The 25,647-nt window shown below is 35.8% G+C and overlaps 1 protein-coding gene across 1 annotated transcript in view; it reads left to right on the forward strand.

Moving 5' to 3' along the window:
• Positions 1-25,647, forward strand: part of Col19a1 (collagen, type XIX, alpha 1) — a 304,391-nt gene that overhangs the window by 60,060 nt on the left and 218,684 nt on the right. The window contains exon 9 of the mRNA XM_013504411.1: positions 12,597-12,650. Coding sequence (XP_013359865.1) covers positions 12,597-12,650 — 54 coding nt within the window. The remainder of the gene's footprint in view (positions 1-12,596; positions 12,651-25,647) is intronic.

Consider the following 25,647-nt stretch of genomic DNA (forward strand, 5'->3'; position numbering starts at 1 on the left):
ATATTAGTTTTTAAAAATGCTCAAGCTGCAGCAGTAAATAAGAAAGTAAAGGACCTGTTCTCACTGAGTTGATAATCTTAGGATGATTTAAGAAACAATCCTTTCTTATATAGAAATAAAAGAACTAAGAATGAACAATAAAGATGATTAAAAGAGGATAAATATTAGAGAATGTATGTCAGATCTATAAAACATATTACACAAAAATGTGTCTTAGAGGTGTATCACTTTTCTAGATAGGGTGTACTACAGTGATACACCTCATATGATGCCTTTCTTTATTTTCTGAGACAGAGATTCACTATGTAGTCTGGGTTTGAACTCCATAGAGCCTCATCCTTCCTCCACCTGAAAATCCTCTGTGGCAGCCCCAGCCTCCTGAGTGCTGTGTTTCCCAGTATGCACCGTCACACCCAGCTGACTACAATGTGGTCTTCAAATATTAGAATTTGTTTTAAATTCCAAGATAAACAAAACTTACAGTGACAAGAGATTTTAGTAGCAGGTGAAAACAGCTGGGATACAATAGTCTACAAAATAAAACAAAGAAGTATGCTTCTTTTAGTTTTTCACCACATACACCAGCATTTGATTAACCAGCATAACCCTTGCCTTGCGAAAATGACTCCAAAGGACTATAGCCCTGAATATATTCCACTTTTCTGGCACTTGTAATAAACATGGGTGTCCTGTTTCCTTTTAAAGAGTTGTTGATGGATTTATTCTTGTTCCTGTTGCATGATGTGATCCTGTAGATTTAATGCACCACCAGCAAAGCGTGCTTTCCTCAGCATTTGATTCTGCCTTATCATTTTCTTTATTAGAACAGGTGCACCAAGTAGCTGAAAGTCTTGTATCAAAAGTCATTTTGTGATGGGACCTATTGAATACTTAATTTTATGAAATGACCAGAAGTGCAAAGTTACCAAGGGAACTAGATATTATTCTGAATATTTCCTTTTGATATATAAGCCCCAGAAAGTACATTTAAGGGAAGTAGGGCAGTAAGTGGAAAAGAGTAACATCTTAGGGCTTGAAGTGTTTAGGACCAAATCTTGTCTACTTTTGAGTGGCTTTGAAAATAATCCTTAATCATCCTAGTTCACAGTTAATTGTGAAGAAGGAATACACTATAATGTACTATATATAAAGTACATATATAGTACTGGCAGTAACTGGCACATGAGAGAGATTCAACAAATATGTTTCTGTGTCTTCTTATTCATAGGGTAACTGCTACATATTCAAGAAATGTGGAGTTAATCCTTTTAGGTTGAGTTTAATTTCACAGACTACTTGATAAAATCTTCATTTGGAAGATAGAACTTTCAATTGACTAGGTATTTTAACTTATAAAATTTTTAATTATATGAATAGGAATTGTAGTAAATATGAATAGTTGATTGATAGCTAATTCCTCCAAAAGATCAATTATATGAATATTGAGCTCTTTGTTTTATTCAGAGCATTACCTTATCTTTTCTGCATAAGTTGTACTGGTTTTCCTTTTCTCTTCTTTTTTTGTTTTGTTTTCTTTTTCTTTTCCTTTCTTTGTTTTTTTGAGACAGAGTTTTGCTATGTAGTTCAGGCTGGCCTTAAACTCACTACATAGCCCAAGTTGACCTCAAACTTGTGGCAGTCCTCTTGACTCAGCCTCCTAAATGCTGGGATTACAGGCATGTGCCACCATGCCCAGCTGTAGGGCATGGTTTTTTTAAAAAAGATTCCTTGCATTGTCTCAGTTAGATAATGTAGACTACAAGCCACTCATATACTATTATAATTTACTTTTTCTCATTAACTGTACAAAGGCTGACCAAAAGCTCCAGTGTGTTTAAATTTCAAAAAAAAATATTACAGTAAAACATGCATTGCCATTAATCCTCTTCAAAATATTCCTCATCACTTTATAAAATTTTAGTTTACTAGTCTATGAGTGTGGTACATAACGCTTACGTTCCCTGTGGGAGGATGATACATGCACCTGCATGTCTTAATTCCTTTCTTCATCCCTTTTTCCTTCCCTTCCACCCATCCCTTGATTCCCCTTCTTTTTTCTTTCTTTTGTTTTTTTGGTTTCTTCATGGATCTTTCATATCTTTTAGTCCTCTTTCATGTCTTTTCATGGGTGCCTCAATGTCTGGAATCAATTCAAAGCATTTTCAGCAGTTTCTGTCAAGTAACATTATGGTGTGTCCTCATCTTCCTTATTCCCTAGATATCTGGCCCTGTGCAACTTCTGGCGATTCCTCAGGGTCAAAATGACTCAAAAAATAAGTGTTTAGAACTGATTAAAGACACTGAGGTGCCGCAACAGAGAACTGAAGGCCCTCAAAACAGGACTTCCAGAACTACTTCAGAAAGTAGTGAGAACAATGGCAGGAGTGTGCTAGCAAGGGGAAGCATTTGTGTGTGTAGGGGATCAATGGCAACGTGTCATTTACTGTAATAAGTTTCTTCTGTCATAGATGTTGTACTTTTAAAATATTTTATTTTTTATTTCTTTGTTAGTAGATGTTTGCAGTATGTAATGACTACACGAGGGGTTCATCATGAGGGGGTTTGTACTTGTACTTAGTACATCTTCATTCTTTGTTAATGTTGCCTTTCCTTCCCCTCCGTCCAATCCTTCTTTCCCTATCCATTTACAAAAGTTCTACTTCTGTTTTTCCCTTCGTTTTTTCTTTGCTTTAAATCTCTTTTCCCTTCCTTCCCTTCCCCTTGCCCCATCTCTTGTTACTCCTCCTGTTAGAGAAGGTCTTCTTATTTCCTAGTATATAGCCTCTATTTTGCTTTTTGTTTACACTTGGGGTTTCTTCCACAAGAGAAAAAAATGTGACATTTAAATTTATGTGTCTGATCTCTTGCATGTTTGAAATTTACTGTAATAAATATTTTTATTTAAATGCACACCCTAGTTTTGATCGCACCTCATATAATTACTTTTTTGGCCTTAACTGTAAAACAAAGTATACTAGTCTTTTGATATGTTTCACTTTTGGTGCAATGAGACAAAATGAGAAAAAGTTTTGAGATTACATCTTCCAAATGCCTGTATGAATTATGTTTTACTCATTACAATATTTCTGAAGGGGTTAAGTTTTGAGGATCCTTATGATAACTTTATAAAGAATATATTTTATTTGTGCAAATACACTGTGAGTTAGACAAATACTCTCAATAAACGTGTATATTTATTTATATCATGACATACATGTGTATCAGTTATCATGTCCTATCTGAGCCAAAATCCACTAGTGATTTCATATTTCCCCTAAGACAAACCCTAAACCTCTCATCAGGGTGCAAGTCTTCATGTGTGTACAGCTTCCTATACCCCTGCTTCCTATTCTGTAAGTTATATGCTACCCTCTCCTCTTGCTTATCCCTGCTCTGAGTCCTTCCCACCAGGTTGCATGTACCCAGAAGGTTCTTCTAGATATCCATTTGTGTCTCTGTGTATCATGTAGACCCTTTCTCAAACAATCACTTTGTAACAAAAATACTGATTCTCTTTGTTCTTATAAAAAACATTTCTCCATCTCATCTCTACCTTCTTGCTTTCCTAAGGAATTTTATTCCACCTAACGCATCATCTTTATGCAGCTGTATATTTCCCCATTAAAATATGAGTTCTATGTGCCTCATACTTACAGGGAACTAAAAAAGAGGAATGAATGAATGAATGAATGCTGTATCACAAGGAATGTATAAATGATCAACCCAGCTGTTTCTAGCAAGGCAAAGAGTCAATTTACAAAGAAAAGCTACATAAGATAATTTTATGACAGCATTATAATACTTGCTACTGTTCTTCTACACTTTTTTCTTTAAAAAAGTTCTCCTCATATATTGACCCAATCAGTTTTAGCTTAATATTTTCAATTAGTTAATGAAGAATCATAAGTGTTTTTGAGGTAAGCTGCAAGTTTTTCAGTGGTTTTATTTTTCTCTTCATTTGCCTACTTTTCTATCTTCTAGTATGATGATTCATTTTTATTATTTACCACTTTTGTTTTTATCAAGCTGATAACTTCCTTGTGAAGTAATGCGGTTTGAAATATCAACACTCATATTTAAACACCTAGTTGTGATCAATATTCTACGTGAGGACCTCCAATCAAACTATTCTTTTTTTTTAAGGGAGGGAGAATTTATTGAGAGAAAGAAAGCTTCTGTCTGAGAGGGACAGAAGAGGGCCCAGAAAGTGGGCTACTCACCAACTGAACTTCTCAAGGGTGTTTTAGTGAGCAAAATTATGAAGTGAGGTGGGCTTAAGGTGGGCCTGAACTATCATCAATCAATAAGATTACAAGTACAGTCACTTAGATAATATTGACCCAAAGACAAATCATAGGATGGGTGTGAGGTGGGGCAAAACTATGGTCAACAAATAAATATATAACAAGTACAGTCACTAGGTTAATATTCATTAAATGGCAATCAAGTGGTGAAACAAGTCACATAGCAAGTGCACATGGGCAGACAAGGACTTTCCTGGAAGGGGCAGGTTAAGGAGGCTTTGTCCTCTACCCCAAGGTGATTGATGCCTAGTCAGAATATCAAACACTGCTGTTCATCCCTAGGGGAAGTATATGGGCAAATAGATCTTTTTGCCTTGAAGCCTGGTCACAGTTGTCTGCTTATTGACCTCTTGAGGACCCACCCCTGTCTGACTGCCTATAATATTTCTATCTACCTTAGCTATCCATACTATTTCCCCTTTGAATAAGTACTTCTAACTGCTGTGAGGGGGCAAGGATCAAAGACCAATCTGGCTACTTCCACCTAAAGAGGGTTGTAGTTATGATCTGCAGCCAGAGATGCTCCACAGAGGGTCTATCTAAAGGCCCTCAATAGACACCAAGTGTTCTTGTCTTGGGTAGAAGTATAGCTTTAAGTCCGGAGGACACAAGGCCATGGAAACAATGAAGTATACATGGGTCAAATAATAAAATCAACAAGATAATTGTGAATATAGCCTACAAAGTTTTTCACCAGGCAGAGCCAATAATAGCTTTCCATAAAAAGGATAAGAAGAAGGGAATTTCAGAGTCTGAGATGTCATTAACCTGTCATCTAATATCTTAAACAACTATTGAGACATTAGCAGAAGGATCAGGAATGTACACACAACATTCAGCTTTTATAATTGCACAAGGACCCCCTGTGCTGCTGTTAGAATGTCTAATGCCATCCAATTTTGGAGGATGGCTTGCCTCATCAATTTTAATTCTTCATTGAGGAGAGACCATTTAAGACCCACTGAGTACAATTAGTTAAGGCCTTGATATATTGCATGACATCTTTTAATCTTAGAGAAGGGATAAAGATAGAGTCCACGTGATCATACCAGTGAAACTCACTTCTAGACCACTCATGCCGTACATGGGGCAAGTTTGCAGGTTTGTCGACACTTTTGACACTTCTGCCTTGTAACTATGAAAATCCCAGCATGCATCGTCCTATCCATCCAGGGAGTAGGCAAGGCCACAAATTAGTTACACAGGGTGAATGAGTGCCACGAGGGGCTTCCCATCTAATTCTGGGGAGATTAAACTAGTTTGTTGCAAACCAGTCTCCAGCCTGTAAAGTTATTCTGTTTATACATTGTTCAGAGAGTATCTATCCCAAGTATTTAGTAGAGTTAGACCAATGAGAATAGGAGTGATTTTTCTACTCCCAGCATAAGAGGGCCTTTCTACTAAGATGTCCTATAGTGGGGGTTAATGTACATAATCATCCTATATCTGAAAATAGCCATTTTGACATCTTGACATGGTTGTTGGCTTTCGGGACAGGACCCTTACTTTTATGTAATAAGGGTCCTACTAGAGCCTTTCAAGAGGCTTCAGTGGCATTGTTAGAAAAAACTCTATTATGTCTAGGATTAAAAGTATAATTTACAGGCTGATCACTTACCTTGTAGTGGTAGGCTAAATGATGAACCATTGAACTCTTTCATAACTCATCAATATAGTCTTGTAGTTTATTCCAGTCATCTCCTTGGAGTGAGGATACTCACCAAGGAAGTCCCAATGTACTGGACAAGGGGAGAAGGCCACATATCCAGCAAGATGTTGGGTGTGATGACTCTGCATATTTTTGTGCCCATCTCAGAAAGGAGTTGCATTCTCCCTTAAGTGGTAAAGTGATTAGTAAAAGGGCTAAAAATAACATCTTAGATTATCTGAATGCTTTGTTTTTTTCTTGAACAAGAATCTTAAATCTTCTGTGTTTTCACAGGAGTATTCCAGTGGTGGTCATTCACACTCAGTGACAGTCTCTGGTTCTCAGCACTTGAGTTAGATGTGGTATATCCAGGAGTCCAGGCCTGCTTCCTTGACAGCTGGTGGAGTTGGCAGAATCACAGTGTGTGGTCTTTCTCAAGTTGATCCTAAGGAAGGAGATGATGAAGGAAAAGACTTTACCAGTATTAAGTCTCCAGGGTGGAATATGGGATTTCCCTTTTCTTTAGGCTGAGCTTCTGTTAACTGTTAAAGAGTCTGTTGCCATTTAGCCAGTGAGGTAACATCCTTCAATAAGGCATCTGTTTCTCTATTGAAGAGAAAATTGTGAGAAAAGGACATCCATAAAGCATTTTAAATGGGCTGAGGCCTAGAATTTGAGGGTGTATTTCTTATTTTGATGAGAGCTAAAGGTAGTAAGTGAGGCTACTATAGGTGGGACTCCTTAACCATTTTACAAAGATGTCTCTTTAGGGTCTCAGCTATTTTTTCTACCTTTCCTGATGATTGTGGCCTCCATGCACAATGTTAGTGATAGAGAATGCCCAGTGCCTGAGAGACACCCTGTGTAACTATTGCTTTAAAAGAAGGCCCATTATCACTCTGTAAGCTTTTAAGTCCAAATCTAAGAATAAAACTTTTACCACCTCTTATGCCTTTTTCTATTCTATAAGGAAAGGCTTCAACCCAGTTTGTGAAGGTATCTACCCAGACTAGCAAGTATTCAACTCTTTTACTCATTGGCATGAGTGAAATCAAGCTGCCAGTAAGTCTAGAAACTGTTCTAAAGAGACTGAAATAGCAACTGTAACCCATTGGTTCTCAGACCCCTCTATTGATGGAGTCTGATATTTTGCTTTAAATCCCTTCAGTTTTAGCTATAATCTCCATGATTTTTGTGACTTATGAGAAACAGATTGCAATAATTAATGCATTATTTTTGACCAATGGAAACCTCTCAAGTTATTGTACATAGTCAACAATATATATTGTATTTGTGAAACCAGTCTGAATATTATTTTGATTAATTGGAAACCTGGTATACATACTATAACATTTAGACAGGTTAAAATGTTTCTCACCGGGGTGGGAGATGGGCTTTTAGTCATAACTAAAATGAATGGGTAGAAGAGAAAGTTATACCAGTTATAGCTTCAGTGTGTTACCTTTTATCTGGTGGCTCTTTTTTTGAGTTGTGATGGCTGGAAAGAAGGCCAGGATTGAAAAGAAGGACAAAGAGATGTGTTCCAATGTCCAGCAATAGGCTGGTTTTCCTTTCCTCTATAGTCATGAATACTCAGCACTCCAAGGAGATGACAGGTAGAGATGAAAATCCAGAAAGAGGGAGAAGGCAGAGTGCCCTGTGACCCTTTAGTCTTGGTAGACCAGCTGGGAAGATGAGCCTGAGCTCTAGGTCCTCTGCCTTAGAGTGCAATCTTGCTTCCAGTGGCCACCTTTGCAGCCAGAGACTTGGGGAGCCTCTTAAAGCAGTCCCTTTTAAGGTGGCCTAGCTTTTGGTAGCAGTAGCAGGTAAGGCTGGTAATTGTCAAACTCTTCTTGGAGCCCTGAAAATCACACTTAAGGTCTGTGGTTTTTTTTAAGGCTGCAACAAAGGCAGTTGCATTTTGGTCTCTTGCTTTCACTGCTTTGCATTTTAAAGGAGTAAGAGACTTTGACATTGAGCTTCCCAGCAAATGAAATAGAAAGAATTGGGCATCCCCTTTAATTTCTACTTGATCTTTATACCATCATGGCATCCTTTGAATAGATTCCCCTCCAGGGCAAGTGGATGCTATCTGGTGAGAGAGCAGAAGACAAAATTTGACCAGCCTATCCACCCTCAAATTGGTATGCCATTTTATCTTCCCAGGGAGCTGGTGAACTTCCTCCTGTAGGACATTGATAAGCACAAGTTATAATTGGTCTCAACTGTGACAGTAATGTTGAAAGAAAGAAGCATTACTTTGTCTTTCTATTTTAAAAATTAAGAAAACTAACAAAACAACAATGAAGACAAAATCAAAACAATACAAAACCAACAAAAATGATACATGAACTCAAACCAAAATGATAGGAATTAACAGTGGTTGCTGCATTACATACTGTTATCTTCAAAGAAGTTGCTTAGTCCACCAGACATAAGAATATAAGACTGATCAAACAATCAAAGACAGTAACAGGTTAAAAGAAAACATTGGAAATTATGCAGAGCTTCACCATACATGATAGTAGGAGTTCAACAATGGTTTTATACTGCATATTGTTGTACATTACTTTGCCTTAACCCACTGGTTTTTAGTTCCTTGAAAGAGAGTGAGGCAAATAGATCAAAGGACAATACCTTTTATCTTGCAAAGGAGATCACCTTTATAGACTAAAGCAAATAAATACCTTGCAGGATTTCCCCCAGGAAGAAGCCTCCAAGACACTTGTATTACCTACTTAATCACCTAGGCAGGCTACAGGTGATAGTCCAAGGCTACAGGTTTAAGTCCATTGAAAAATGTTTAAATCTCTTAAGTTAGCTCACAGGTTAAAGTTATATTTATCATCTAGCAATCACAGTTCACATGTTAGTGAAGGCACATGTATTAGTCTTCTATGTACATATAAGAAAAAAAGTCTAAAATCTCTTTCTTACGGCACAAATGTAAATCATTCCTCTGCTAGTTGTTTTCCTCCATGAAAGGTAAACAGTTGTTGCAAGTTGTTTCAGCCTGATTTCTGGAGGGAGGGCCAATCTAAAAACAAGGTGATATTAAAGTTAACTCCCAACAAGTTGGAGAAAAATTGAGGTTTCTGACTTAAAAGTAAAGAAAAAATATGATAAGTAAGTGAAGATTGTTCTGTGGTCAGGAGCCAGTTTCCACTGAGGAACCCTTGGGTATCTGCCAGAGAGCAGCATTGGCCATAACACCTCAGTTGTTCTCAGTTTCTATTGGTCCACAAAACCAGATATTGGTCTCCAGAAAGGAATCTATCTGTCTGTTTGGTCAACATTCCGTTGACCATTGGCTTCAATTGGGATTTGCCAAAAAGATTCTGGGGAAATCTGTCCTCTGCTTTAAGAGTGGCTGTTACTCTAAGAGCGTTTAACTAGCTGGCAGAGCAACCACTGTTTGTCACAGTTCTATAAGAGATAGGTAAAAGCCTGAGCAAAATCATTACCTAGTGTTTTACAATTTTATAGTAAAGGTTTCAGAATCCACAACTCACAGTCAAAGTATTTTCTACTATGCATGTAAATGATAACTAGACCCCCCTAGTAGGAGGGGAAGAGGAAAGGTTGGAGGTCCTCCCTTAGGCTAAATATGTTTTGGTCCCATAAGTGTGGTGCTTTGGAAATAGCTCCTTCTGGTTTAACCCAGAAGTTAGTTCTTTCCACTGTGCCTCAGGTTCAGATGCTGAGGGAGACTTGCCAATAACACTAAACCAGGACATGGATTTTAAGTGTGTTCTCCTGGATGGGCAAAATTCTGATGTCTCATCTGAACCAGATATGTAGTATATGTCCCTCATCTAAGATGACTTCCCTGTCTTAGATGTTAGCAAACACTCATTTTCTATGAGCTTAACTTAGTTGTTGGGCAGGAGGCAAAGGTTTGAACAGTTTAGAGTTTTCCTTTCCACCCTTTCATACCTCCAAAAAAGGAAAGTACAACAAGGCAGGAAAAGATTAGAAGGTCAGAGAAAGGAAATCTCCTCTCATGCTCATGGTGAGTTATAGAGACAGTTTGCTCCTGAGTTGTCATTCTCAGCCTGGAAATGTGAGAATGGGTAATCTCAAGAACTAAGATTGCCTCCTTACTAGTGGAAGATTAGACCAGAAATGAAACTAAAGCAGAAAAAGCTTGACATTTCCTCTAGAGTGTAGAGTAGGATCAGAGCCAGATTGTCCAAGTGAAACCTAGCCTCCAAGTTTTAAGAATGGCTACTGACCTAGCATTCTTTAACTGGTAGAAGAAGTTCCATGTTTTCTTATGTAGGAATGTATATTTTTCTAAGTATGAACCACAGTTGATTCTAAAAGACCTATTTCACAGCATTTTATACAAAGCCCATCAGGGGATGCTCTAATATATTTCTCTAGCACTGCTAAGATTCTAAATATAGCAGTCAAACAGGTCAAACAGATCAAACAAGCCAAACAGGTCAAACAAGAAACACTAGTAAATTGAGCAACTAAGTCCAAATGCAACATATATAAAACAGGAACAAAATGTCCCATAATTATAACCTTAAAACCTTCTCATATTTTCAATGTAAATTTGTCACCATTTTAATAAAATTATATAAGAAACAAAGCATTACCAACTGTAAGCAATAGGAAAAGATATAACAAAAATTCTGATTACCTAAATGAGTCACAATCTGAGATCTATTAAACAAAAGCAAACTCTTACCTGCTATTATCTCAATGGAAGACCACCAAATGATATAGGGGAACTCCCAACCTGCTAGATGTCCAAAATGCTTTCTGTGTTCTCTAGATCAAGGAATGAATTCTAGGAACAATGGAGGTTAAGACTAGGAAGAATTTTTTGAGAGAATGAAAGCTTCTGTCTGAGGAGAGAAGAGGGCCCATAAAATGGGTTGCCCCCTAATCAAACTATTCTAACTATTCCCTCAGTGCAGGACTAAACTTTGTATAATATTATTTGAAGTAATAATTAATACTTTCATTCAGATGCAATTATTATAATTTACTGAATCTTTTAATTCTCTTTTCTGAGGAAGTGTGGTTAGCAACCTAATTACTTAGCAACCACATTACTTTCCCAGTTCTCTAAGACCTTTGCTAATATCTTCACTCATTTCGGAACAGAAATTCTCTTGCAATTGTGTAAAATAGCAAATCAGTTTTAATGTTCATGAACCTAGGAGAGGAGAGTTATCTAAACTCTATCAGGGGAACAATTTTCCAGTTTATTTTTGTGTTTTCCCCCACATCTCCAGTTAATTTCCCAAACTGTTGGCTTTAAGAAATATTCTTTTTGCTGATATACATGAAGAGAAGATCAAAACAATTTAAAATGGAATAAGTTCATTTATTTGAGTTTTTATTAAAAAATTTGTATGAATTCTTTTCAATTTCTCCCACCCTCCTCTCAACTTTGAGTAGTGAGAACAATAGTTTCTCTTATTTTCTTTGTGGCATTTCTCAAATGACAGTTCTGTAGCTTCAACAGATAATCATAGAATTAGCTGTAAAAAATAATTGAATTAAAATATGTACATTTCTAAAAGGAGGAATACTTTTCCTTAGTAATAACCCCACGGAAGTAAAATTTTATATTTCTGACTTCTTTGCCTAAATCAGTATGAGAAATGTTTCTTTATCCTTTCTAATCCCATACTAATTGATAAAACTTTCTAAAATTTTATCCAATCTACTATCATTTCATATAATTTATTGGAAATTAAAGGTGAAATGTACTTTTGTGTCTCAAATCTGAAATTAAATACTTTTAGTATAATAGCATTATATATTCACAAAAGTATAGTGTATTTTTCACCCCCACCAAATATTTGTAACAGATCAAGTATTTTAAAAATTCAGGCTAGGTATGGTAGTGCATGCCTGTAATCCCAGCACTCAAGCAGCTGAGGCAGGAGGATCACTGTGAGTTTGAGTCCAGCCTGGGCTACAAAGTGAGTTCAAGGCCAGCCTGAAATGCATAGTGAAACCTTGTCTGAAAAAAAAGACAAAAAAGTTCATATTCTACTCTTTCAAGGATAAATTTATTAGACTAAATTTGTGACATGACCATCGAGGTAGCCAGAGGTGACCCATGGGCTTCATTGGGTAAGGTTTACCAGTCTTGCTTGGCAGTGTGGGTAGAACAGCAGGGAAGCTGACAATTAGATTGACCCAAAGTGAGGTTTTTTCCTAGGGGATGTACAGGAAAGTCAAGTATCTTGCATTGGATAGAGTCTGAAAAGTCTTAGAGTCTGAAACTATGAAGTTACTTGAACTGAAGTTATAGGTACTCACTTGAATTCAAAACTTCAAGTAGGAAGTTGCTTTTAACTCACTCATTCCTCTTAACCACACTGGAATCATTCATTACCTCTAATAATTATAAAGAACAAAGCTGAATTACATAATTCTGTGTAGATGATGTCTACTCTTAGTTTCAATCATTATTTAAATATTCACTGTTTTGACAAGTTGCTAAACATTTCCAAAAGTCTAGTTTAATGCCTCATACACACAAGGAGGAAGGAAACTGCACACAAGCTTTGGTGCAAACAAAAGTAATTTATCTGTGAAATGAAAGGTTCTCTTTGATGTTAGCAATTAATATGTCTTTTTAAACACATCTAATGAGCATTTCTATCTTTTAGGGTATAGCTGGTAATAAAGGCGAATATGGTGGTCCTGGAATTCCTGGGGAAAAGGTAGGTCAGTTTGCTGTTTGATTAAACTTTGGTTATTTTATCAAGGTGATCATATAGCATGAAATAATGTATAGAACAAATTCAGGGCTCAGTATACTGTGGCCCTATAGTATGTTTGCCCAAATTACCACTGTATGATTTTGTAAATAAAGTTTTACTAGAATACAAACTTGTTTGTGTATGTATACTCTAAGGCTACTTTTATGCTACACAGAAAATTTAAGTAACTATGGCAGAGACTGTCTGACCTACAAATCTAAAATGTTCACTGTAGAAAAAGCTTACTAACTCCTATGTTAAACATTGTCCATTATTCTGTTAACAGGCTTCTTAAATTCACCATTTTCTGGATGACACAGTATCTTACTATGTGTCTTAATGCAGATAAAATTATATAATCTGTACTGCATGTTATAATGCTATAATATAGTACCATATGTGTTACTATCATTAAAAATCAAAGAACTATATTTTGATTCACAAAAAAATTGTAATGTACTATTTAGCTCATAAAATGGCTGGTTTTCATATCTACTACCCAAAGAGGATTCTAAACCATGAATCACTCAAAAGACATTAGTATTTTAATTCAGTGTATTATTCAAATTCAGTTTTCACACAATCTTTAAAATTTTGTTATATCTAGGCATGTGCTGCATGCCTAGAATCACAACACTTGGGCAACTAAAGCAAGAGGATTACAATTTCAAGGCCAGCCTGGCCTCCATAGTGAATTCCAGGCCAGTCATCACTCTATAGCATGACACTGTCTTAAGAAAAAATATTGTTTGTATATTGAAATGTCTCCTTTTCACTATCTATGCCTCTATTAATAATAGCTTTGCTGAATTTAATTAAAGTTGTTCATATTAATGCTAAGAAAATTCTCTTGCTTACTAAAATAAATGCAGTATAAATTTCTGTAGCTGTTGTAGCTGCTCTGATGATGGAGTAAGTCTCTTGTATCTCATTATTTTAAAGGCCATGACCTTCGTGGTTTTACTCACATTAAACTGACATAGGCATAACTGAAGCCAAGTGTTAGGAGGTTCAGAGGCTCTCAGGCAGATCATTTTTTGAGACCTTCTGAAATATGTCTCTGGTATCTGACCACTTCACTGATGCTGCATTTTTTTCATTTAGCAGCTATTCAGCCTGAATTCTTTATTCCTACAGGAATAATATAATAACCCTGATGAATAATATACTTTGCCGCAAGATGTTTGTTTGGGCTGCTATCCTCTTGCTTAGGCTTGAGCTGGTATTAACAGAAGACTCTTCATCATAAGTAAAAGGTTCTTCAAATACTTCTTACAAGGGCTAATTATTTCAAAATACCCTTTCTTGGAGAGCGCTACTCAGGCACCTAACTGCTAAAGAGATGTACAAGTCAAACGTGCTTTATAATGCTTGCTCCACTTATCTTCCCAAAATTCACTATAATAATTTGATTATGTAGATTTCAGATCATAAAGATTTTTCTAATTATCTTAAATATAAGAATATTTTCTTTCAGTTTTTTAAAAACAAATACATAAATACTTAGACTATATAGTTGGATTTTCACCTTGGGATATAAAGTAAAACATATATTTACCTGGTAAATTATAAGAAAACAAAATAAAATTCCTCCTGATTATATTAAAACAATTTATTAAGATTGGAATTGAGCACCTTAATCTCAGTGCTCCACAGTGACATCCCTTAGATCCTTATTTATGGAAGTCAAGTGTAAACTACTAATTATAGTGTGTGGAACAGATTCTCAAATCCTGGAATAATGATCTCCATTGATTGGATATAATTCAAGGGCTTGATGAAGCTACCAATAAACTCAATCCTATAAACATTGATCTACTCTGTGACAATCAAGAGGCCAAATAGTAAGGAAGTAGTGGTCTGGAAAGTTAAGTATGCCAAGACATTTTTCTAGAAAAAAATAGAGATTCTTAGAAAAAAAATAATAAGCATTTGTGTCAATGTACAGGAGTCAGAGGAAGACACAGGGGTGCAAAGACAAACATTACTCAGAATTAAAGATCTGGTTTCTTTTCTGAGAAGTCTGTTTCTGTAGAAAGAATCTTTAATTTCCTCTGGATGTTAAACCTCCCATGACTATAAAAACAATCCCACCTCCTGATAATCTGGTTGGGCTAACTCATTTGAAGAAACAGGAGCCTCAGCCTTTGGGGCTTATTTGGTCAAAATGGTGACCCAGTCTTCCAACCACCGTGAGCATCACTGTCCGTGTGAGGACTGATTCCAGAGAATTTGGGAAGCTAGTGAGATAAAGATGCAGCTCCCTTTGTGGTGCTCTGAATCCATGCAAAATTGTCTTGGAAGACACTCTCCCATGTTTCCTCCAGCAGTTTTCTTCTCGGCCTGATTTACCTGAGTTCCTCTAACAAGTCTCAGAGGCAATTACAGAATTCATGCACCTTTCAGCGGGGCTAATGGTGATATCAGGTTGTGCTTCGCTCTTGGTTCCTAGTCTGTACACCTTCAGAGACCCTGTTTATTGGCTAATGTCATCCCCAGAGCTATAGGAACACCCAGTCTTTGACTATATAATCTTCCCACTGTCTCAGTCACTGGTGGTGCCAGGTCCACTTCTCATTTGTCACTTTCTTTAACTGTGATAGGAGTGCAATGCTCATGAGCACAAAAAATGCCACCTCATGAGTGCTTTTCTCACTTCCATAATCCACAGGTCATCACTCATTTTAAATAATTCTAATGAATATATGCTAAGTAAAAATGACAAGAAAATTACTATGATTCTATTTGATGTCAGTTAGTAAATTGCAAAATAGTTCATTCCCAGGAAGAAATATCACAGTTTTAAAAATTTCAATCAGACTTGTAAAATTTGTATTTGAGTTAAAATAATCCCATTATCTCAGGAAGAAAATACACTATTTGATTTTTTCTGAGTGAATTTCCAAAGAATTATAATTCATCCTTAAATATGTGTGTAATCTGAAGAGCTCTGTGGCCCTCCAAGCTCTGTCTCCCACCTATCCCTTGCTGTGTTGCAGATGCATCTTCCAGAGCTGCCCTACAAACTTCCTGAGTCTAACTTTGATCCTGCTTCTTAGCATTTCTGATTTTGGGGGTTTTTCTCCCTCTGAGAATTAGACAATCTTAAGATTACTATGAGAAGTCTAAAATGAAAAAGATGAATTGTTTAAATGTCTTTCTTGGAACAAGAATGTATGCAAAGTGCCATAGAACATATATCTCAGGTACGATATTCCCAAAGTAAATTTTTAAGGGTTAGTATTTAAGCTAGAAAACTGATTTATATTAATAGAGTCAAGCATATTCTGAGCAATAAAAGTAGAATTTGTATTTTACCTACAATTTATACTTTCATATCACAGTTACTGTGATACTGTAACAAATTAAATGATGTATATATTAATGCAATTATTCAACAAAAACCCTATACTTCAAAGTTTGGCAAGGTGGTGGCAATAAATTTTTAAGTCAAAGACCTGAATACAACATTAATTTACTGAGGTGACATTTTTCTTGAGACCAGCAAAAGATAGTACATTAAACAACACAATTTTATGAAATCTATTTATGGAATATGGAGCCATGGGAACTTTAAGGATAAATAAGTATAGCACATAATTATATGCCTATAATTATAATGCTTATCACTCAGTACAGACTGTACTAGGCATTCTTAATATATATAGCCATGCTGTCCAATATCACAGAAAAATAACATTTATGCAGCACAGCTACAATTTTACCTAACAGATTTGGTAAATTTTCTGTTATGAGTTCATGTAAGAAAAGGTATTCTGGGGGCTGGGGATTTAGCTCAGTGGCAAAGCGCCTGCCTGGCAAGCGCAAGGTCGTGAGTTCGGTTCCCGGTACCAGAGAAAAACCAAAACCAAAAAAAAAAAAGAAAAGCTATTCTGTGTAGCCAGGATTATTCGGTAACGGGTGACTTCTGGTAAGCTTGGTTGAACAAAAACTTAAAAGAAAGACATGTAGAAGTATTTTTTGTTTGCATTTTCTATTTTTTAATTTTAACTTTAATTGGTACATGTTTGCAGTGCATAGTGATTGCATTCATCATGGGAAGTTGGTACATGTACACAACACATCTTAATTCTTTTTATGTCCCCCTTTCCACTTTTACACAGTAATAGTAGCAGCTATTTACTCAATAATTATTATGTGCTAACCACTAGAAAGAGCTTCTTTATTTTTTTTATTTTTTATTTTTTTGGTTTTTCTCTGGTACCAGGAACCAAACTCACGACCTTGCGCTTGCCAGGCAGGTGCTATGCCGCTGAGCTAAATCCCCAGCCCCTGGGAGAGCTTCTTTACATCCATTCATTCCTACACTTCTGTGAGGTCAGATTAATTGTCATTGCATTACAGATTAAGACACTAAGATCTAGACAGAGTTAAAGCAAAGTTTCCCTGAATTTTATGACCTGCAAATAGTGCAGTTAGGATGTGAACTTGTATCCATAAGACTCCACAGTTCTTACGCATTTACTATATTACTTTATCTGGAGAGCGTCCAGCTATCTGGACTTCCTTTATATGCAGTTCTGTTTACGTCTTCAATTCATTTGGCTACCGTTCAGGGAGTTAAATAAGGGGTTTGTTTCCTACACTGCTGCAGGGAGGCCCCATTCTTTGTCTGAAAGTGCATAAGGGCCTTTAAACTCTACCTGACTTTAGAGATTATTACTCCTCCACACTTAGACGACTGTGTCCACTCACCAAAAGTCATTACTCACATGTCTTTCTCACCAAATGAAAAGATGTGGACTAGTTTTACCTTTGGGCAAAAAAGTATTATGAAAATAAGACACTTCTGTTTTGTTTATTTTTCAAACCCCAATTACATTTAAAATATGTTTTCAAACTTTCCATCCCTGACTCTGGAGATCTTTAACCTACCCTGTTTGACTAAGTCCAGGCCAGGCAGCCCACGCGTGGGCTCTTCCCATGTTAACTTTAACCTTACCTAGAAAACTTTCTTTACAGTCTCCACCAAATATGTCTGTGTCTCTCTCTCTGTCTCTCTCTCTTTGTCTCTTTGTCTCTCTGTCTCTCTCTGTCTCTCTCACACACATGTACACACACACACACACACACTCAGAGTATATTCATTTTATCAAAACCAAGTGTTTAACTTAGTACCAGGACTTTATTGAAAAGATAAATAAATTGAGCTTCTGGAGGTAGAAAGCCATATACATTAAGGCACTAGGGAGGTACATCTGACAATGTGATGAGCTGTCAACTTGTTTGTCTTAGAAATACCCAGACTAATTATCCTCATTATGAAATAATGGGTCTTTTCACCATAAACTCTGAAGCCCTTCATCATTCAAGTGGGATAAGACTGAATGAGGCAGATCCATTGTTCCCTAAAAATTTTTGTATTTCTTTTCTGTTGGAAAATGAAGTAACTATGATCTCTGAATCTCAATTTTCCCTAAAAAGATATTCTTTGAGAAGACTGCAGCTTCAGGAAATAAAGGCAGATGCTGTTTTAGTTTATGTAAGCTCAGACAAGGCCAGTAGCTGTTGTGAATTATAATGAACTGCACAACAGCTCCGGTCCAGATGTAGCATTAATGCCTCAGAGATTCAGAAACTTACTTACAGGCATTTAGTGAAAAGAATTTTTGCTTAAGTCACTAGGCTTCCTCTCTGTATTACTACTTTCACCTGATTTTCTTCATGGGACTCAGGACTAACCTTAATTCTAGTGTCCCCTTTAACTTAAAAAAAAGTTAAACAGCTATTTACATGTGGTAGTTTTTTTTGTAGAAATTCAAACAATTACGTGAGGAGAAAAAAGAACACCAGCTTTATTCCAGTGGAAATATCTTTCCTTCTTTTAAATTTGTCACTGTTGATAAAATGGAAGCTTTGTGTTAGAATAATTCTTAACTACAGAATCACCTACATACCTGTGCATTTTAGAAAATTCTTTAATAAATGAAGGCTTGGTCAAATCCAGAAATAAGACTTAAGTTTGTAACATAATCAATATTTATAGAAAAATTGAACACAAGAGAAAGTTAGCAACTTACTTGTTGGGTTTACTTATAAAGCTTCCCGAGTGAAACTTATCAATTAAAACTTGTGCTTTTGTATGGTGTCATTTAATTGTCTTATCTGTAGTTGAACATTGATACAGTATAGCACTAAAATAAGCAGAAACATAAGAAGAACAGAGGTAATAGAAGGACAGGAAAAAAGATAAAGAAACTTGCTCACTCTGCAGCTGATTTTATTTCTTAATGGTTTCTTATTCCCTTCTAATGCCTTCTAGTTGCGGCCCAAGTAGAGCAGTTGGCAGAGAATAGAACAGATGGATGACAGGCCCGACACATGCAGTGTATCTGGCACCCAAGCACTTGACTTTTATTTACTAAACAGTTAGCCAGATTTCAAGAACTACTCTGCTCATATTCCTGTTGGGTTTAATGTACTACCAGCCCCTCAGATGTAAATATTAAAATATTGCCATGAAAAGGTGCACACGATCTTTGTTTCTCTACTTGTGTAGGGGCTAATTATTTTATTGTGGGTATAGATTGCTGAGATCCTAAGCAGTGGATGCAAAAGCGCAACTGGTATCTCATAAAGGCATCTAGGACTTTAGATATTAGAGTTTCTTAAATGGCGGCTGAGAGGGCCTTTGAGCCAGCCAGGACTGGGATGGCCATATCAGGTGTAAGATACTAGCGAGCCATCAGGTAAAAGTAGAAGATTCAAGAGGCTGGCTACAGATGGCTGATATACTCCTTCCTTACAGCCATCTCTGCATTTCCAAAGATTACTCAATTTGAAGTTCAGGCAGCTTTTCTTCCATACCTTCTTGATCCTAGGCAGAATTAGTTAATAATGGTTCTTTCATTCTGCTCACACAGCACTTCGTTTACATCTTCAGTGTAGTGTGTTTATGTCCCCTGCTAAAATGCCAGCTCCTGGAGGAGAAGGACTTGGTACCTCTCTTCTCTGCAGTGCCAGCACCTGGCTCAGCACAGGGCACCTGCATGATTCAGGTTAGCTGCTAGTGGCGTCGTTCAGAACTCAAGACGACGAAGCCCCAACTAGGCTGGGCACACTTTCAAGGGAATGAGAGGGAAGGCAAAGTAAAACCTCACAAGTTTTACTTTCTACAATGAAATATAATAGAGAGAAGTATGTATATCTCCAGAATTTGTTTCCCATTCTCATGAAGAAACTATGTTCTCCCTTCTCTGTCCAGCATAAATCTTCATTATTCTCCTCTCCTCTTGTTCAAACTCAGCTGCAAAATTTCCTTTGTTACAGCATTGCTAAGATGTGGTCTTTCTTCATCATCATTTACCAGGTTGCCACTTACTTAAGATAAGCAGCTAGTGGTTTTAGTGCACTGAAGCTCCAGTTGAAGTAACTGATATGGAGTTGAATTATAAATTACTCATCATGTGAAATACTTGGGACAGGAAATAGTTTGCAGTGACTGGTGTCTCCCTGTCCTCAATTAGGAGCTGACAGATGGCTCTGTCCTCCTCAAATCCTAAATCATCTTTCTCATGTTAGAATACTTGATTCAGATGTCACTTGCTATACTTCAGGTAGTTCAGTAGACTATTTGTATCAATGCCTTCTATTTCTCTATACTCTTTTGAAGTTTCACATTTATTTAAAGACTATATTACAGCTAGTCTGACAACAGAATGAGAAGCTCAAACCTTGTTCCTGACTGATCCACTTTATGAAAATCATCACAATTAAATACCCCAGATTTTGTAATGCATCCTATAACATCAATTAAGAACTCCCTAGCTTTGAAAAGAAAAGCTTAATTCACCAAATCATTTCAAAATTAAGGTTTTTTTACTTCAGTAACTCAGTGTAATATTCACCTCATGATTTGAAATGCATTGTAAAATTAAGAATCGCTTTGATCATGAAGTCTCTGCCTACACCTATGTCTTAAAGATTTCTACCTATTTTCTCTTCTAGTAGATTTTGTGCTTGTTTTAATGTTTAGATCTTTGATCAATTTTGACTTTAGTTTAGTGCATGGTAATAGATATGGGTCTAGTTTTAGTCTTTGGCATGTGGAAAGCCAGTTTTTCCAGCACCATTTATTAGAGAGGCTATCTTTTTTTAAAAAAAGAAAGATATAATCTGTATAGTTTGATTTTGTAGTCTGTATCAAAGGAGAGAAGGGAACTAATAGAATATCACAAAAGTAACTTTATTGGCAATGTTTTGTTTCTTAAACTTGGGTGATAGCACATGGATAGTTATTTTATATACTTTATGCCTGAACTATTTAATAAAAGGAAAAAACATGGAAAAAAAGAGTCACTTTGAAAGGAAATCTTAATGGTTGTAATTGACAACAAGCCTAGTGTAAATAAGCAATTTTGCTTTTTAAAAAGGTTGAATTAATATAATTATAATATACTCTTCTAAACAAGGTGTGTGTGTGTGTGTGTGTGTGGTGGCCCTGCTTTCTTTTCCATGTAAGACCATTTCTGGAGTCAGTAAATTGTGAGTGCCACATTTTAAAGGATGTATTAACTTACAGTGCATACCAAGAGAACAGAGATCACAATATTAAGAGATTCCAGCTTATCACTTTAAAAGGTAATGATTTATTGAGTAGAAGGCTTCATAATGACACAAAAGAGTATCATATAAAAGACCTATAAGATTTTGTACTGTGTCACTGAAGACAGCAGAAATAAAACTAGTTGTCAGAAATTCGGGGAAGGTTAATTTAGGTTCAGAAAGGTTTGATTCAATAAAACAAAGTTGGCATTATTTTCTTTTGCTCTCTGCAGTGCTAACTAAACAGCAGTACTGCTTGAATTCAAGATGCTTTGCAGAGACTTAGTTCCTCTGGATTCCTTGGTTGCAGTGGTGAATGTAAATGCATTAGTTTATAGTTGTCTTTATATGTAAGAATACCCATTATGGTTATTTTATAGCAGGTGAACCTGCATATGTTTATTTAAGTATTGTCACATACATATACCTTCGGGATAATAGATTTTGACAGAGTAACGGTTGCACTCAGCTATATTTATTACCCATGCTCAATTACTATCATTAAGACATGTATCAGCCACACTTTACCCTTGGTGGCTTGCTTTCTTTTCTTCAAATGGGTCATAGAAAAAATAATAACAGGGCCTCATTCACTTTATGATTAAGAATGTTTTACATTGATCTTATCCTGAGTATTTATGTGATAATAAATCTCCATTTGTTAGCTGCATTAAGGATCTAACAAATATAAAAATGTCTAAACGTGTGAGCTTTTAAACAATATCCAACATATATATTTTTTATTCAACCATTCATTTCTTGGAATGAAGTCTCAAAATATAGAAGGAAAAAAATTTCTGAAATAAAAGAACTCAGGTTGGGTAAGATACTTCAAAGATAGGTATGTTTTGTATTTCATGAAATGTTTAATGGACTACTCAAAACTTAAGAACCTTATAAAAATTCAATTTCTGAAAATGATGGCTGCATAAAGCAAGAACACAGTCAGAAATGTAGATATGGCATTAGTGATACATAGAGTCAAAATGGAATTGCTTTCTGCTGACTGTTTAATTTGTTTTCATGTTAGAATTCTGGTATTTTATTTCAGATATTTCTTCTAGCTGTTTCATTAAACATTTATTTTTATTTTAACAAATACCAGTTAATTAGTCATGAAAATATTGATGTGTTTCTAAATGTACACTGAAGTCACACAGAAGGTTACATTCTCAGGAAACATGTTCTAAGTGAAATGATAGGTCAAATTTTATATTTTGCTACAGAAACAATGTTATATGGGATCTTACACTTTTAAATCAAAGGGTGAGTGCTTAACTTTCTTTGAAGATAAACACTACCAAGTAATATATAACTTGATACTTTCTCAGTTGAATTCTCATTATTTGTGAGGTTTTTGTTTACCAGTTTCCTCTACCTTTCTTTGCTTAGTATTATAGATTTGCTACTTCCAGCCCTAGAGAATATGACACTCAATCAAATATCTTTCAGGCAACATATATATCCTGTAATGAGAAATATATTGACTTCAATGTCAAAGAAATAAGGAAACTAATAATTTATATTTTATGCCTGGCAACACTGACCACTGGGAAAAGTACAGTGATACAAAGGAAGTTAAATGAAATATTTTTATTCATTTTTCAGAAAGCCACTAGCTATATCTAAACTTCATGTTAGTATTTTTTTCCCCAAAACCTCAAAGAGGTTACTTTGAATTCTGTGAAGGGTGCTTTTTGATTGTTCCAGGAAGTTGAAGAAGGGCTATGTATTATAGTAATGACATAGGTAACAATACGATCGCAGCAGTGGTAGAGATTTGCCCTGCTTTGTGTTATCTAGACTTACTCTTGACCTCCTCTGTCGTTTGAGTTTGTAATTGGAAAGGGACATGGGCCTTTTGATAGGTAGACCTGTAATAGAGAGTATACTTCACAAGCAAGTTTTGAAAGTTACGGTTGTGTTGAAAACCGCTGACTGTAATTTTCTATAATGAACTGAAATATTGGAAACTAAAGGAAAATCATCTTTTGTCTTCCTTGGGCTGAGACTGGGAGGAAGAAGCAATGGCAAGAATTCAGAAAAGACAAATAATCTATATCCTCTGAGTCATGTTAGGCAAGTAATTATTTTATAGGTAGAATTAAATTTGACCGAAACTGTTACAGGGTAAAAGGCTTTGAGCGTATGTCTCAGAGGCAGTATAGAAAGAAGCTACTTCGTACTGCTGACATACATTAGGCATTAGAGAAAGTTCTGACCAAAACATCATCATCCATTGATCTGTTAAGAGCATTTTACTCTTTTGAACTATTTCTTCCTTGGGTTTTATGCTAACTTATCTTTTCTTCTTGAGATAAAGTAAAAAAAAAAAAAAATACTCATTTATCCCAGAAGGACTAAAATAATGACATTATTGAAAATAATTTTAGGTTTTTAAGTAGAGTATTTATCATAACTTTAAAAAAAAAGCAGCAAGAACATAATGAATACATTTTTGAATAGCAAAGTTCCAAGTTTGTTCTTCAAAATTGCCAGCAATATTTCCAAACTTCTCCGTGTTAGTGTGTCATGGGAAGATCACTCACTTCTCATGAGATAGTCAGTGGCATGCATTAAGTCATCTTGAAGTCTAGAGTTACGCTGACAAAATAAATTTCCAGTCAGAAGAGAGGTGAGGCCAATTAACTCCGGCCATAGAAAAATATACTATTTTAATTGTAACAGTCATAACACCTGTGTGAAATGAAGGCACATTCTCTACATCACAGCTTTGAAGACTTTTGGTCCAAGTTAACAGTCCATCTGGGTGTAACCCTCACCTCTCACATGGCGACGGAGGACACTGGGGGCCATACTAGGAACACAAGATATATAGAGATGGGTGTGAGCAAAGGAAAAGACGAGATACTGTCTCTACTTTATTTTTTCCCCTAAGCAGTATCTTTGGCAGTGTAAATACTGTATCAGTGTACTTTACTGGATTATATATCATATCTTGTTGTCATGTGTAACTTGTAATATGATATAAAATACTATGTTAGATCAACAATGAAAATAACCTGATCTGTTGGACAAATGGTCATACTTCTGAGATGAGTAGCAGAAACTACATTTCTATAGAATGTTTCTCAGCAGTAGAGACTTCATGTGCTATTAGGGCCATCTTATCAAATGAAGTTTCCAGTAGACTTGTGTGATGCCTAAGATCTTGAACTGTAATAATTTTTAAGAGATAGAAATATTTATTACGCAGGTAAATATGTTTTATTGATGCTTCATCACTTAATTACACTTTGCAACAAAGTTTAGTACTGTGGTGATGGCAGTTATACTGTAGAATATTTGGTAATTTAATCTTGAAAATAATAAATTTATATAGCAGGACACTTCTGGTAAAATTCACTAAAACCTTCCAAAAATGTATTTATTAATCAAAAATAGAAATCTGTTTAGATTTCCAAAGAATGTATCATTGGTGTTTTAAAGTTAGAAGCTGTGATTTTTCTCTTCTTATACTTGATTTGGTTTACATAACTTTTAGAAATGATGTCTATGTTCTACAAAATGCCTAAAAGCTGTTCTTTTCTAAATTAATTATAAATATTTGGTGGATATAGAGCAGGTCAAAGAATTCCTAGTTTATTTGGAGCTACCTAAACTTCTAACGCCAGGACCCAAAGTAAATTCCTGTAACCAGTTAAATGCCTAAGGCTCCATTGAGAATACGCACATCCTCCCAGGAATATCTCTTTCTAGCTGGAGTGCTGTTTACAAACTAGATTTGCCAAAGACATGACCCATGAATTTCAGTGATGGAAACTGATAGGCCTCTACTGAAACCTTTCTACCCAAGATAGATGCCAGATGAATAGAAAGAACTAAACATTCTTCCAAGTACATTTTTCACATAAATTGACATTGTACATGAATTCAAATTTGATCTAAGGGAAATCCATAGATATGGATAAGAAAGTAAATGTGCTATATATATGATAAATGTATGTGTACGCATATATATGTATATGAAATATATGTATGTACATTTCAGATTTTAGGCAAAAAGATGCTCACAAGCCAGAATTAAATCTTTTTCCAGGGACAAAGTAAGGAGGCAGCTACGTGCACAGAGCTGAAGTGTGTTAGGAATCCAGTTACCACCTGATTACTGTATCATCATCTGTAAAATGATCATAATAATAGTACTTACCTGACAGGAGAACAGCACTTTCTCCATAAAAAGTGCTGTTTCAAAAATCAGTATTTTTCCCAGATATTTGAAAGGAAGAAAATGAAGTAAAGGTTACTAAATATTATGTTGAAAATGTATACTGTGGTGTCAGGGAGATCTCCATTCAAATCTCCAGCAACATTAAAAGCTGAGTGACCTTGGAAACATTACCTAACCTCTCAGGGCCTGTATTTCTTTGGT

The sequence above is a fragment of the Chinchilla lanigera genome, unplaced genomic scaffold, assembly GCF_000276665.1.
Source record: "Chinchilla lanigera isolate Chin_1 unplaced genomic scaffold, ChiLan1.0 scaffold00087, whole genome shotgun sequence".
NCBI classification, from domain to species: Eukaryota; Metazoa; Chordata; class Mammalia; order Rodentia; family Chinchillidae; genus Chinchilla; species Chinchilla lanigera.